A 15,001-nucleotide genomic window follows, 5' to 3' on the forward strand; every position below is an offset into this window, starting at 1 on the left:
TGCCTTCGACAGCTTTGCACACGCTTGGCATTCTCTCAACCATCTTCATGAGGTAGTCACCTGGAATGCATTTCAAATCAACAGGTGGGCCTTTTTAAAATATAATTTGTAGAATATCTTTCCTTCTTAATGCGTTTGAGCCAATCAGTTGGGTTGTGACAAGGTAGGTGTGGTATGCAGAAGATAGGCCTACTTGGGAAAGACAAAGGCCATATTTATGGCATAGAAAGCTCAAATGACCAGTCCATTCATTACTTTAAGACAATGAAGGTCAGTCAAAACGGCAACTTGAAAGCTTCTTCAAGGCAGTTCAACAAGAAACCATCAAGCTCTCGATAGAAACGTGGCTCTCATGACGTACCACCACAGGAAGAGGAAGACCCAGAGTTAACCTCTGCTGCAGAGGTAAGTTCAATGTAGAGTAACCCACTCAGAAATTGTAGCGACTCAAAAATGCTTCACAGAGTGTCAAATAGACAGACAATCTTCAATATCAACTGTTCAGAGCGGAGTGCGTGAATCAGGCCTTCAATGACTCGAATTGCTACAAAGAAACCACTATAAAAGCACCAATAAAGAACAAGAGACTTGATTGGGCAGGAAACACGAACAATGGAAATCAGACCAGTGGAAATCTTTCCCTTTGGTCTTATGAGTCAAATTTAGAGTATTTTGAGTTCCAACCGCCGGTCGTCGGAGACGTGATAGGTAGGACGGGGTGAAAGTGATGAGACTCTAGATGTGTGGTCCACCATCGAAGCATGGAGGAGGAGGTGTGATGGTGCTTTGCTGAGTCGCACGGGTCTGTGATTTACTGATAATTCAAGCACACAAACAGACAGTGGCTACCACAGTCGATTGCTAGCAAGCGAATACGGGCATCCCACCTTGGAACAATCATTGTCGTTTTTCAACAGGACAATGGACCCAAAACACACCCCCAGGCTGTGTAAGGGCTAGTTGACCAAGGAGTAGAGTGATGATGCTGCATCAGATGACCTGACCTCCACAATCACCCCACCTCAACCCAATTGAGATGGTTTGGGATGAGTTGGACCGYAGAGTGAAGGAAAATGTGGGAACTCCTTCAAGACTGTTGGAAAAGCATTATTCATGAAACTGGTTGAGAGAATGCCAAGAGTGTGCAAAGCTGTCATCAAGGCAAAGGGTGCCTACTTTGAAGAATCTAAAATATATTTAGATTTGTTTAACACTTTTTTGGTTACTACATGATTCCATATGTTTTATTTCATAGTTGTGATGCCTTCACTATTATTCTACTATGTAGAAAATAGTAAAAACAAAGCAAAACCCTTGAATGAGTAGGTGTGTCCAAACTTTTGACTGGTACTGTATATATGGCTTTCATTGGCACACAATGCAGTTGGCTTTCAAGCCCACTGCAATCAGTTAAACTGGACAATGCAATCAGTAGCCATTTCACATAAGACCAAGTGTGGACCAATGCAGCCTGGACTCAATCTGAGACGTTCCAATTAGTATGATATGTTACCTTTCATATGGTACGTATTCATTTGTGGCTTTCCATCATCAATTTCGTATGTTACGAATTGCAATTCACATGATATGTTACTAATTGCAATTCGTACAATATATACTGTATATGTTACAAAATTTCAAAACATATGTTAAGTTTTCCAATTTGTTGTTGCTAATGTTAGCTTGGCCAGGGTTAAGGTCAGTGGAAGTGTTAGCTAAAATGCTAAGTAGTTGCAAAGTAGATAAAAAGTAGTAAGTAGGTGCAAAGTTGGTAATTAGCTGAATTGCTCTAATTGTCTGTGATGAGATTTGAACGCAACCTTTGGGTTGCTAGACTTTCGTGTTATACACCCATCCACCACAACCAACACAACAAATACCCTACCTTCTGTGTTATATAACCATACCAAACATATCATAGTAATTTGATTGTTCCAGATTTACATTTACTATATTACGTCTCRTCTATGAGACCAGGCTGACCAATTCAGTTTCTTCTTTTGAGGTCTTTTGGTTGTGTCTTTTAGCAGTAGAGTTTAGGATTGTGACATTTTGGTAACTTCTCCAAAAGTCACAGGTTTTCCAGAACCCCCGGTTTCAATATTCCCAAAATCAGGAGGTAATAAATCAGGAAATCCAGAATCCTTTAACCAGGACTTCTGGGAATTTTGGGAAAGTGACCGGAATTCTGCAAAGTTAAGCTCCCCTCTCTTTCTAGTTATAGACTTTTCTCCATCGAGCTGCCTAAATAACACTTTTCAACAGTGTCTCCCAATAGTGTATTTTTTGTGTCGCCCAAGTCACACAACATTCCAGTTAAATCATGTACATGTTGGAAAACACCAAAAGCTACTCACTGCAAACCAGATGTTTCATGAAAACACAAGGGATTGGATTCAAGCAAAAGAAAGAAATGACACAAACTGGCACAAAATACAGAGCAAGGTTATTATAGTAAACTAAAACACACTAAAACTAWTTAGTAAACTGAAATAAAATAATTAACAAACTCGTTTGAAAAACAAGCTATACTGAAACTATTATATTTGACTCCAAAACAAACTCAAATAAAATCCATAATGATTGTTGTTCAATTTTAGTTTTTTGGGGGGGGCAAAAAGTTAATGGGGTTTTCAAGCTTTTTTTTCTGATGGGGTTTTCAAGCTTCTGAAAATCGCAGGTCACATTTAAATGATAATTTAAAAGGTAGACTCAGCAAGATGACATTGCCATGAGCAGCACCGCAGATATTGGGTGCGTTTGAGTGGTAAGTCTAAAGCAACCTATTGTAGACGAAGGTTAAYGAGTGAAGTCGGGGGAGATGCATCTGCGACAGCCTAAAGTCAGACACTAATGTGGTTTTCCAAAAGCAAGGCTCAAATCAACATGGCAGTGTTGCCATTGATTATAAAAGCTTTTCTTTATGTCGRAATAAACATGTATCTAACCCCCATATCASACACTGACAAACTATACAATTATAATATTATGTGTGTACACATTGTACAATCAATTAGTGAGAGCCTCAAATATAACATACAGTGGTTCCAAAATTATTGGCACCTTTGATAATGAGCAAAAATTTGAATGTATGCCCCCTTCAAGAAGTTGAAGTGATATTAGTTTATATCCTTCCTTTATATCCTTGCCAATGGACTGCCCTCTTCAATTGACATGACAATAAAGCTCTTTGGCCAYACATACCAGWGGTGGGTTTGGCGTCAAAATTAGAATGCAGGAGCAGAAAAGAACCCCATACCTACTGTAAAACATGGTGGAGGATCTTTGATATTACGGGRCTATTTTGCTTCCACTGGCCCTGGGGCCTTTRWYAAAGGGACATTTCAARATTTTGGCAATGAGGCCCTTTATCTACTTCCATTTTTATGTCTCTGACTGCAGAGACATAAACATGGTATCCACGAGACAATAACACCATGCGGCAGGTAGCGGTTAAGAGCATTGGRCCAGTAACCGAAAGGTCGTTGGTTCGAATCCCTGAGCCGACTAGGTGAAAAATATGTTGATGTGCCCTTGAGCAAGGCACTTAACCCTAATTATTCCTGTAAGTCACATTGGACAAGAGCATCTGCTAAATGACTAAAATGTATATGTAAAGTCTCCAGACATGAAACCCATTGAAAACCTGTGGTTTGAATTGAAGAGGGCATTAAATAGAATTMTGTATGGAGGAATGGTGTAAGATCAAATGGTCTAAGATCCCTCCTTATCTGTTCTCCAACTCATAAAACATTTTAGRAAAAGGCTCAGAGGCATTATCGTTGCAAGGTGGGGCATTGAAATGTATTGAAAATGGGTGTCAATCATTTTGACCCCTACCTTTTTWAAGATTTTKGGTTATTACTTGTTAAACTAAATCTTTCTCTGAGCAATTGTATAAGTATAAATACAGTATCCCTTTTGTTGTTGTTGTTGCATACAATAAAGCTCAGTATTTGAATTATTTATTTAATGCAGTCATTTTTTCTCATCAACTTCAAGGGTGTTAATAATTTCAGGCCCCACTGTAAATCACTACAAATTGGTTCCTGTTTCAGTCATGTCTTTGGTGACGTTCGCGTGGATCAAACAAAAACACTCTAGTGATTGGTTAACAATATAGCCGCCCACAATGCAGGTGATGGCTGCAGGATGAAACTTGTACTAGACTGCAGTCAGAACTTCATGACCTTTGATCACATGATTTTTGTAAAGTTCATGAAGTCGAGATGTAGTAACATTCGTATGCCCAGAATTGAACACACCTTGAAAGGCGGTGACCAACGATAGTCACCAACTTGACAAAAATTATCTGCTCGAACGTACCCATTGAGATGAGCAAGATGCAAGACTTTGCTTTCACACAGTCACACAGAGTATCTGCGCATGTGCACAGGTGCGCTTCACACTGCTACATGGTAGCTAYTGGAYCAAAACAGCTGAGAAGTTTAGCCTCAAGCTTCAATGCTCCATGTTTTTGCGGAAATTGGCCATGGTTGGGTAGGTTGTTTTCTAAATGTAATCCTTACAGTTACTAAACTCAGCAAAAAAAAAAAAACGTCCTCTCACTGTCAACTGTGTTTATTTTCAGCAAACTTAACGTGTAAATATTTGTATGAACATAACAAGATTCAACATCAGACTGAACAAGTTCCACAGACATGTGACTAACAGAAATAGAATAATGTGCCCCTGACCAAGGGGGGGTCAAATTCAAAAGTTACAGTCAGTATCTGGTGTTGCCACCAGCTGCATTAAGTACTGCAGTGCCTCTCCTACTCATGGACTGCACCAGATTTGCCAGTTCTTGCTGTGAGATGTTACCCAACTCTTCCACCAAGGCACCTGCAAGTTCACGGACATTGCTGGGGGGAATGGTCCTAGCCCTCACCCTCCAATCCAACAGGTCCCAGACGTGCTCAATGGGATTGAGATCCGACCGAGCTCTTCGCTGGCCATGGCAGAACACTGCCATTCCTGTCTTGCAGGAAATCAGTCATACTGCTTGTTCTGTGCGTGGTGGCATTGTCATGCTGGAGGGTCATGTCAGGATGAGCCTGCAGGAAGGGTACTACATGAGGGAGGAGGATGTCTTCCCTGTAACGCACAGCGTTGAGATTGCCTGCAATGACAACAAGCTCAGTCCGATGATGCTGTGACACACCGCCCCAGACCATGACGGACCCTCCACCTCCAAATCGATCTCACTCCAGAGTACAGGCCTCGGTGTAACGCTCATTCCGTCGACGATAAACGCTAATCCGACCAACGCCTCTGGTGAGACAAAACCGCGACTCGTCAGTGAAGAGCACTTTTTGCCAGTTCTGTCTGGTCCAGCAACGGTGGGTTTATGCCAATAGGCGACGTTGTTGCCGGTGATGTCTGGTGGGGACCTGCCTTACAACAGGCCTACAAGCCCTCAGTCCAGCCTCTCTCATTCTATTGCAGAAAGTCTGAGCACTGATGGAGGGATTGTGTGTTCCTGGTGTAACTCGGGCAGTGGTTGTTGCCATCCTCTACCTGTCCCRCAGGTGTGATGTTCGGATGTACCGATCCTGTGCAGGTGTTTGTTACACGTGGTCTGCCACTGCGAGGACGATCAGCTGTCCGCCCTGTCTCCCTGTAGCGCTGTCTTAGGCATCTCACGTTATGGAACATCTATCCCATTGCCCATAAAGAGAACCACATTCTGCAGTCCTTCATGCCTCCTATGCAGCACTTCTTCTTGGGAAGCCGCCTTTTTTAAAAGGGGGGGCCCTCCCACGTTCACATAGAGTGAGGCAGGGACCCTGGGCATCTTTCTTGGTGTTTTTTCAGAGTCAGTAGAAGGCCTCTTTCGTGTCCGAAGTTCTCATAACTGTGACCTTAATTGCCTACCGTCTGTAAGCTGTTTAGTGTCTTAACGACCGTTCCACAGGTACATGTTCATTAATTGTTTATTGAACAAGCATGGGAAACAGTGTTTAAACCCTTTGCAATGAAGATTTGTGAAGTATTTTGATTGTTTACTAATTATCTTTGAAAGACACAGTCTGAAAAAGGGACACTTATTTTTTAGTTTTAGTTACCTGTCCAAAAATTATAAATTCAGTAACGTAACTTTTGGATTACCCCAAACTCAGTAATGTAATCTGATTACTTTAAGAGCCATTAGAAAGAAACTAAAGGATCCACCAAAATGCTTTGGTGTGTCATCATAGTGGACTCTGGCTTGTGGTCAGACTCAGTCAGATGGAACAAACTTAAACCTGCGCTTTTTTCAATGCTGAATTGAATGTCAATGTGATTTTTTTCACAAACATCCTTTCTGAATTTAAAAGTATTCCGAAGTAATCATCTAGTTTTTCAAAAGTATCTAATCTGATTACAAAAATGTTGCTACATAAAACCCGTAACTGATAACATGTAATCAGTTACTCCCCAACCCTTAAATTGACCCACTACTGAGTCTACCTTTAAACCTAACCCATGACCATCACCTGACAGTACTGCGCTGGACTGGTTACACTCCACCATAGTGACTGGAAGCGTGCTGGAAAGGACAATGTGAAAAGAAAATATCAAAAGCCAGCACAGTACAGTTAGAAGCAGGTACAGTTTGGGTCAGCACAATAGTGTGAAAGTGTTTAAATTCACCACCCGTCGTTTTGCCTATGAAAGATTGTAGTAATGAATGAAGATTGCCTATAAAGGATTGTTGTAATGTTAAGATTTGTAAGGGATTAAGACATGCAAAGATTGTAGTGCCAGATTTGGTTCACAAAGATTTAACTAATTGTGCATGAATGCTATCCTTCATATCCGATTGGCTCAAAGCTTTACTAATTTTCATGTTTTATCATAAATGTATTGTTCATTTCCCATAAACCCCTAATAGGAAATGCATTAAGAATAAAGTTTTGGGTCCAAATGATTGTACAACTGAGCCCCAATAATCTCAGAGTGATTGCACCAAAACACAGGGCTGTGTTCAATAGGTACCAAACAGAATAAAACGGACTGAAACAGGCAGGGACAATGTGTCCATTTTACTAGAGTGAGTCTGTATTAACACGCGGAGTATCCTCTGACGTCACTCTATGGGTATAATATAAAGCTGTCTTCCAAATGGTTTCGCGTGAAACTGTCTGGAGCTTTACAATTTACAGTTTTATTGACATGGACACAGGAAGAAAGTGCATCCGTAAAAAAAAAAAAAAAAGAAGACAAACAAAGGAAAACCTTTAAAAAATGTTTGACATTTGTTTTGGAGACACCTGATGACCTGGAGTAAGCAGCACTTGAGAATACTGGAGAGATATAGAGAGGAGGAAATGGGAAGAGAGAGAGAGATAGATAAACAACGAGTAGAGGGACAGACAGAGCGAAACACACACAACACAGAGGCTGAGTCCTAAATGGCACCGTATTCCCTACTAGTGTACTAGTGTACCAGAGCCCTAGTGTACTACTTTTGACGAGGTCTATAGGGCTCTGATCAAGAGTAGTGCACTGTATAAGGAATAGGGTGCCATTTTGGCTCACCACAAGAGAGAGGGACAATAGACAGATGGCACCTATGCCACGTTGGCAGTGCTCTGCAAAAAGAGGAGGTGGAGAGGTCAGATGCTGTGGTCGCTATGGCTGCATCTAGATTCTCCAAACTCACAGATTTCAACAATGGGGGAGACTTCMTCTAGTCTAGCCAATGCTTGACAGGTAGTGCACACTCTGGGAGAAGTGTGAAGGCATCCGGACAGAGCCTTTGAGAAGAAAGGTACTAGGACAGAGAGGGAGGGTCAAAACAATGGCCATCTCATTATCCTCCGTCCTCCCTTTGGATTCTCCGCGGTGAAGTTTCCCCTAGCTACAGATTTAGGATGAGCTTCCTCTCCCCCAATCCTAACCTTAACTATTAGTGGAGAAAATGCTAAATTAAGGGGCAAATGCACTCTTCTCCTTAGGACACTACAGCTGCTCAACACCTTTCCCCCACATATCTGGGATCAGCACCTTTCACTCAAACACTACGACTGTCCCCACAAAAACTGTCTCGGGATCAGTTATTACCAACGCTTCCCACTTCCCCCAAAAGCTCCATGTTAGAAGCCACTCATAACCAAAGATCTAGGATCAGCTCATCCTCTCTCCCCAATCCTAAACCATCCTTAACCATTGTCCATTACAGGGAGGAAATAATGCAAAACCATCCCTTGATCAGTGTTTAAAGTGAGCAGGGGTGGGCAAGTCCACCCATGTGGTCCCGTGGCGGGACCGATGTCCCTGAGACCTATAGGTTCTCCCCAGGCTGGTACTGGGGCTCGGTGGAGGTAAAGTAATCTTCCAGGAAGCCCTGGAGGTACTCGAAGGTGGGCCTCTCCTCGGCATCCTTCCTCCAGCAGGTGAGCATGAGCTCGTGCATTGAGCTTGGGCACTCCCCGGGACAGGGCATCCGGTATCCGCGCTCCACCTGCTCCAGCACCTCCCGGTTCACCATGCCTGAAGGGAGGGGTTGGGGGGGGAAGAGGGGAGACCGCATTTGTCTATCAAGATTTTCTGAATTTTTTAAAGAGCCATTTGTACAACTTTTCTATGGCATATTCTGAATCTGCCACTTGCCAATTTTTTGGGGGGAATTATAGCTCAAAACAATATATTTTCAATGCAAACCCCTCCTTTATGAATACTATAATAAGCACACGGAACATACAAACCCTGCCCTTTCCGTTCACTTCTCAGTGCAATTGTATGTAAAGGCTAATCTTGGGCTATTGTTTAGTCAAAGTCTATGGAACCCTGAAGAAGGCATTGTGTGTCGAAATATTGGTGTTTTATACCTATAGAGTGTGGGACTACCTTTAGAATTGTTTCATAAAGGAAAGTAAATGGTACCTGGATATGGTACTCTGCCTTTGGTGGCGAGTTCAGTGAGCAGGACCCCAAATGACCAAACATCTGATTTGATGGTGAAGCGGCCGTAGAGGGCAGCCTCTGGCGCCGTCCACTTAATGGGGAACTTGGCTCCTGGGGAAACAAAAATTTGGAATGATGACTCATGGTCTTTTATCAATGTACCTTTGACTACGGTAGCCAAAATGTCAGTGCTTTTAACTCAAAGAAATCAATAAAAGTACTTTTTCCTAAAACAAGGCTAGAGTTAAGCCTCTACAGTCTGCTGAAATGGAAAACGTGACTTAACTTTTGTCGTTGTATTTTGCTCATTTCCAGTTGTCTGGATGCGATATACATTTTTCCTTTCACTGTATGTTATTTAGCCCCTTCATTACAACCACCGAAGTCACAGAGTGAGTCATCAAGAGACCAGTTGGAATGAAAACCAGGTTAAACAGGGCCCTCCAAAACCAGGTTTAGTATTTTAATGTTTCAGGCAAGTCAATTAATAACACATTCTTATTTACAATGACGGCCTACCAAGAGGAAAAAGGCCTCCTGTGGGGGATAGGGGCTGGTATTAAAAATAACAAAACAAACTTTAGGACAAGAGACACCACAACACTACATAAAGTGAGACCGAAGACAACATGGCCGCAACACAACATGACAGCAGCACAACATGACAGCAGCACAAACATGGTACAAACACTGTTAGGCACAGACAATAGCATGAAGTGCAAAAATATAGACAACAATAGATCACACGAAGCAGCCACAAGTGTCAGTTAGATGGAGATAAAACTGTGCAGTTTGAGTGTTTTTTGCAGCTCGTTCCAGTCACTAGCTGCAGCAAACTGAAAAGAGGAGCAACCCAGGGATGTGTGTTTTACAATGACAGCCTACACCGGCCAAACCCTAACAAGGACGACACTGGGCCAATTGTGCACCGCCCTATGGGACTCMCGATCACGGCCAGTTGTGATACAGCCTGGGATCAGGGTTAGTTTGGCAGCCAGGGGTGAAAGACAAGCGATTACAAAAGATAAAGGAAACAAAGTCTAGATTTAACCTTAGCCTGCAGCTTGTGTTTTGGAGGTGTTCAGAACAAGGTTAAGGGCAGAGAAAGCTTGCTGGACACTAACAAAGCTTTTTTGTAGAGYGTTTAACACAAAATCCGGGGTGGGGCCAGCAGAGTATAAGACTATCATCTGCATATAAATGGATGAGAGAGCTTCCTACTGCCTGAGTTATGTTGTTGATGTAAATTGCGAAGAGCGTGGGGCTTAGAATCGAGTCTTAGGGTACTCCCTTGCTGACAGATAGTGGCTGASACAGCGGATGTGCTGACTTTACACATTGGACTCTGAGATAGGTAGTTAGCAAACCAGGCCAAAGTCCCCTCAGAGACACCAATACTCCTTAGCCGACCCACAAGAATGGAATGGTCTACCGTATCAAAAGATTTGTCCAAGTCAAAAAAAACAGCAGCACAACATTGCTCTTTCTCGACAATGCAACAATGCAACAATAATAAAAGTGCAGTGGTGAAATAATGTAGGACCTTTAAGGTTGCAGTGACAAATCCATAACCTGAGTGGAAAGCAGATTGCATACCAGAGAGAATACTATAGACATCAAAAGAAAGCCAATCAGTTGATTATTGACACGTTTTTCAAAACTTGATTAACAGGGCAAGATAGAAATTGGCCTATAACAGTTAGGATCAGCTTGATCTCCCCCTTTAAATAAAGGATGCACCGTGGCTGCCTTCCAAGCACTGGGAAACTCCCCTGAGTGGAGAGACAGGTTAAAAAGGAACATTGTCGTGAACCATGGGATGGATGTAACTCTCACGCCCGCAGAGCTACAACAGGTTCTGGGATGGAGAGAGCAGGAGTCCAAGAAGATGGAGAGTCAACAGGACGGGAAGAGGAACAGGAGGGAGAGAGCTGAGAGACATCGCAGCCAGCAGAGGAAGGAGGAGGCAGGCAGCCCCCAGTCTGTCCAAAACATCATCACYGAAGATAGAGGCAGCATTTTTGCTTTTTCTGCAGAGCCTTTTTCTAGAACACCTCTCTCTTTTTGGGGCATTTTTTTTACTTTAGCTTTAGCTTTAATTGCTGTTTTTAGCTGTTGGGAAAGGAGCCTCTGCTTTTAACCCACAGGGAAAGGACCATATAATTTGTATTTTCCTTTAGGAGGAACAGGATTGGGTTTCCTCAAGGTTGGGAGCTAAGATATCCATAGGATAAGTAGACTCTCTGTAAAGGGCTTTGCTTGAAAAAACACATGCGGTGCGTTTCCTCTTGAAAGGCCACTGACCGAAATAGACCAGAGAGTTTCCTCCCTTTGTTACCGGTGTGGGCCCCATGCTTGGGGTGTGTATGAGAAATGTCTTAGGACGTTAGTCTAAGGCAAGACACGATGATTATATCTTGTTCGTCTCGTGGGACACTAGGTCCCATTACAGTGCATAACTYCAGGTCCACGGGTGAAGGGTTTTTGACGCGCACCCGTGGGTGTAAAACTAAGGTATTTATTAAATGATAAGTTGTTGAGAGGAGAAAGCATACTCACCACTCCATTTCCCCTGGTCTTATAGCCTTAGGAGAGCCTGACAAACTACGGGTCGCCCTACCTCAGAGCTGGACGCCCCACTGAGTGGTTTTWAATTTAAAAAAAGGTTTCTCCCACTCCAGCTGTGACTGGTATCAGCGGGTTGCTGGGATCGGAACTGGGCTGGAAGGGCAACAGCCGTAGGTATTAGGCCTGAAGCAGGGGTAACCTAGGCTAGATCATTAATCTCAAGGGAGAGGCGTGAGTCAGGCAAGACAACATGCAGAGTTTCATTGTTTCAAGTTYTTTCTCGACAATGCAACAATGCAACAATAATAAAAGATCAGAATACGAACGAAGTAAATGGCTCAGTAGAAAATAATAAACATGTTAGTATAATACAGGAAGGCACAATTTATAGTACAATATTTACACATTTAACAGAGAAAGGGGGGATTGGCGAGTGTTTTAAATTGAGCAGTATTAGTAATAGTAAATAAGCAATTGTGATGTGTGTAACTTGAATGTATTTGTGTGTGCATGTGTGTGTGTGCGTGAGTGTGTGTGTGGCAAGTAAGTCCAGGTGGTCATTCCAGTTCAAGTGTTCAGTAGTGTTGGAGCCAGTTAATCTTGTCATTATTTTTCATTTTTCAAAATATTTGTTTATTTGATGATATTGCTCATTTAGAATATCATATTTAATTTCTATATACAGGTATGGTGTATGCATTATTTGGTTATGGGGTCTCTTATTATGGTCCTATGATTTGAATTAGAAATAGGTCAACTACGCCCTCTAGCCTCAATTAGTTGGTGGTACAGGTGGGCCCGCCCAGATGGCCATATACTGGTGTTTGGGAAACCGGGTTGGCATACATTTTTTATCTTGATCTTTTTCCATTTACCTGGAATATTGGAACTTTTGTTTGCCATTGGTCCACATGACAGTATCTGCTGTATCAAAAAAGTCAGACGCATCCACCTCAACGTCAAGGGCATCCAGTGCTAGAATGAAAGCACAGGCTGAGCACGCTGCTCTGAAAGCTTAAGCTGCAGTTTTGGAAAACAAACATGCCCTTTATATGGAAGAAACACAACAAGGCAAAAAAGGAATTGGTGGAAATGGAAGCTGAGCTGGCCGCAGCTCAGCTTGATTGTGGAGATTGGTGATTGTGGCTCAGGAGATGATTGTGGACTACAGGAAAAGGAGGACCGAGCAGGCCCCCATTCTCATCGACGGGGCTGTAAGTGGAGCAGGTTGAGAGCTTCAAGTTCCTTGGTGTCCACATGAACAACAAACTAGAATGGTCCAAACACACCAAGACAGTCGTGAAGAGGGCAATAAGACTCCTGAACAGGTAATCAAATGGCTACCCGGACTATTTGCATTGTGTGCCCCCCCAACCCCTCTTTTTACGATGCTGCTACTCTCTGTTTATCATATATGCATACTCACTTTAACTATACATTCATGTACATACTACCTCATTTGGGCTAACCAACCAGTGCTCCCGCACATTGGCTAACCGGGCTATCTGCATTGTGTCCCAACACCCACCACCCGTCAAACCCTCTTTTATGCTACTGCTACTCTCTATTCATCATATATGCATAGTCACTTTAACCATATCTACATGTACATACTACCTCAATCAGCCTGACTAACCAGTGTCTGTATGTAGCCTCGCTACTTTTATAGCCTCGCTACTGTATATAGCGTGTCTTTATACTGTTGTTTTATTTCTTTATTTACCTMTTGTTCACCCAATACCTTTTTTGCATATTGGTTAGAGCCTGTAAGTAAGCATTTCACTGTAAGGTCTACTACACCCGTTGTATTCGGCGCACGTGACAAATAAACTTTGATTTGATTTGATGCATCCGCTGCCAAAATGTAAGTTTTAAAATACTGTGAAAAATCCTCTGTTGCACAAACAAGGAGTTAAGTGGGTGGCAGTAAAAGAGACTGGACTGAAGCTTACCACAAAGCCTATGAGGCATTCCGGCGACTGTATGGAGAAAACTCAATGGGTGACAAAAGAAACTGGACCGAACTTGACCAAAATACCTCTGAGGCGTACATACAAATGATGGCACAAAATCCTGCACCAACATCACAGGGTTTACTGTTTACTACTCCTACTGAGTCTGGTAGCAGCAATTGTGATGTGTGTGTAACTTGAATGTATTTGTGTTTGTGTGCGGCAAGTAAGTCCAGGTGGGTACAGGACCCAAACAGGAAGACCAACAAGCAGAGGTGTGGACTCGAGTCACATGACTTGGACTCGAGTCAGACTCGAGTCACAAATATGATGACTTGCAACTCGACTTTAACACCAATGACTCGTGACTTGACTTGGACTTGAGCCTTATGACTCGACCTGACTTGATACTCTCCCCAAGCCCAAATATAAAAAATGATGCTATTAAAAAAAGGTGTGCAGCGCATCAACTCTTCATTTAACGGATTAAAGTTTGAATCGGACAGCAGCCAATCAAATTGTGCCAGCAGAGAAAAGGAACGTCGGCGGGTGAATTCAGATTGAGCAACTGGAAAGATGATACCCAAAATGATCATTTTCGGATATACAGACTACACTGAAGTCAACAAAAAATGTATTGCAACTTGCAAAACGTGTGGGAAGAAAATTACAGATGGAGGCGCAACAACTTCCAACTTTGTTCGACATTTGAAGCTGCACAAAGAACGGTAAGTCGTGGCTAATATAGCCGACAGCTATATATAGCTTTGCTAGTATAGCATGTAGGCTAACATAACGTTAAATCAATGAGCCTCCACACAGTCAGCCAGGAACGTGATCATTGCACCCAAGATTGAGACCAGGCAAGATTGTGCTACTGCCCCGCAAAATTTTTTTTTTTTTATATGCTTACAGATTTGAACAATACCAGATGAACAAAAGTGTCACAAGTGAACCACAACAGTCTCCAATCTCACAGTTCATGGAGACCCGTGTAGGGCAGTACAGCATGAATCATCCACAGCAGAAAGCTATCAACAATGCAATACTGTCCGACCTGGTTATCAATTGCAACTTGCCTCTGTCTATTGTGGAAAACAAGAGTTTGTCACTTCCTGTCAGTGGTTGACAGGAAGTACAGCCCAGTGTGTAAGTACAGCCCAGTGTGTAAGTACAGCCCAGTGTGTAAGTACAGCCCAGTGTGTAAGTACAGCCCAGTGTGTCGCAGAACATAGACATCAAAAGTAGAGAACCACGGTACAGAGAGACGTTCATAACTGAAAACTCAGTTGATCAACACAGACCATGTTTCAGTCACAGTGGACATTTGGTCCGACCGAACGATGAGGGGATTCTTTGGTGTCACTGTGCACTGCATGGAGAAAGATGGAGAGAGGATACAGCTCAAGTCCAATCCTCTTGGCCTGTGACCGCTTCAAACGCCCACACACGGCCGAAAGACTCAAGTGTGAGCAATTTGAGGCCATATGTGGTGAGTACAGCATTAAAGATAAATTGGACTATATCATCAGTGATAATGCTACCAACATGAGAAAACCATTCACCGTGTGCTTCCCCATTGAACAAGA

The 15,001-nt window shown here is 42.7% G+C and overlaps 1 protein-coding gene across 7 annotated transcripts in view; it reads right to left on the reverse strand.

Moving 5' to 3' along the window:
* Window positions 1–7,134: 7,134 nt before the first annotated feature.
* The window catches only part of LOC111961674 (proto-oncogene tyrosine-protein kinase Src-like), a 38,119-nt gene continuing 30,252 nt past the window's right edge, over window positions 7,135–15,001 (reverse strand). For all 7 annotated transcript variants that reach the window (XM_070438926.1, XM_070438885.1, XM_070438859.1 and 4 more), the window contains 2 exons: window positions 8,872–9,003; window positions 7,135–8,478 (listed from right to left, as the gene is read on the reverse strand). In XM_070438926.1, coding sequence (XP_070295027.1) covers window positions 8,270–8,478; window positions 8,872–9,003 — 341 coding nt within the window. In that variant the 3' untranslated portion in view covers window positions 7,135–8,269. The remainder of the gene's footprint in view (window positions 8,479–8,871; window positions 9,004–15,001) is intronic.

The sequence above is a fragment of the Salvelinus sp. IW2-2015 genome, linkage group LG1, assembly GCF_002910315.2.
Source record: "Salvelinus sp. IW2-2015 linkage group LG1, ASM291031v2, whole genome shotgun sequence".
NCBI lineage: Eukaryota > Metazoa > Chordata > Actinopteri > Salmoniformes > Salmonidae > Salvelinus > Salvelinus sp. IW2-2015.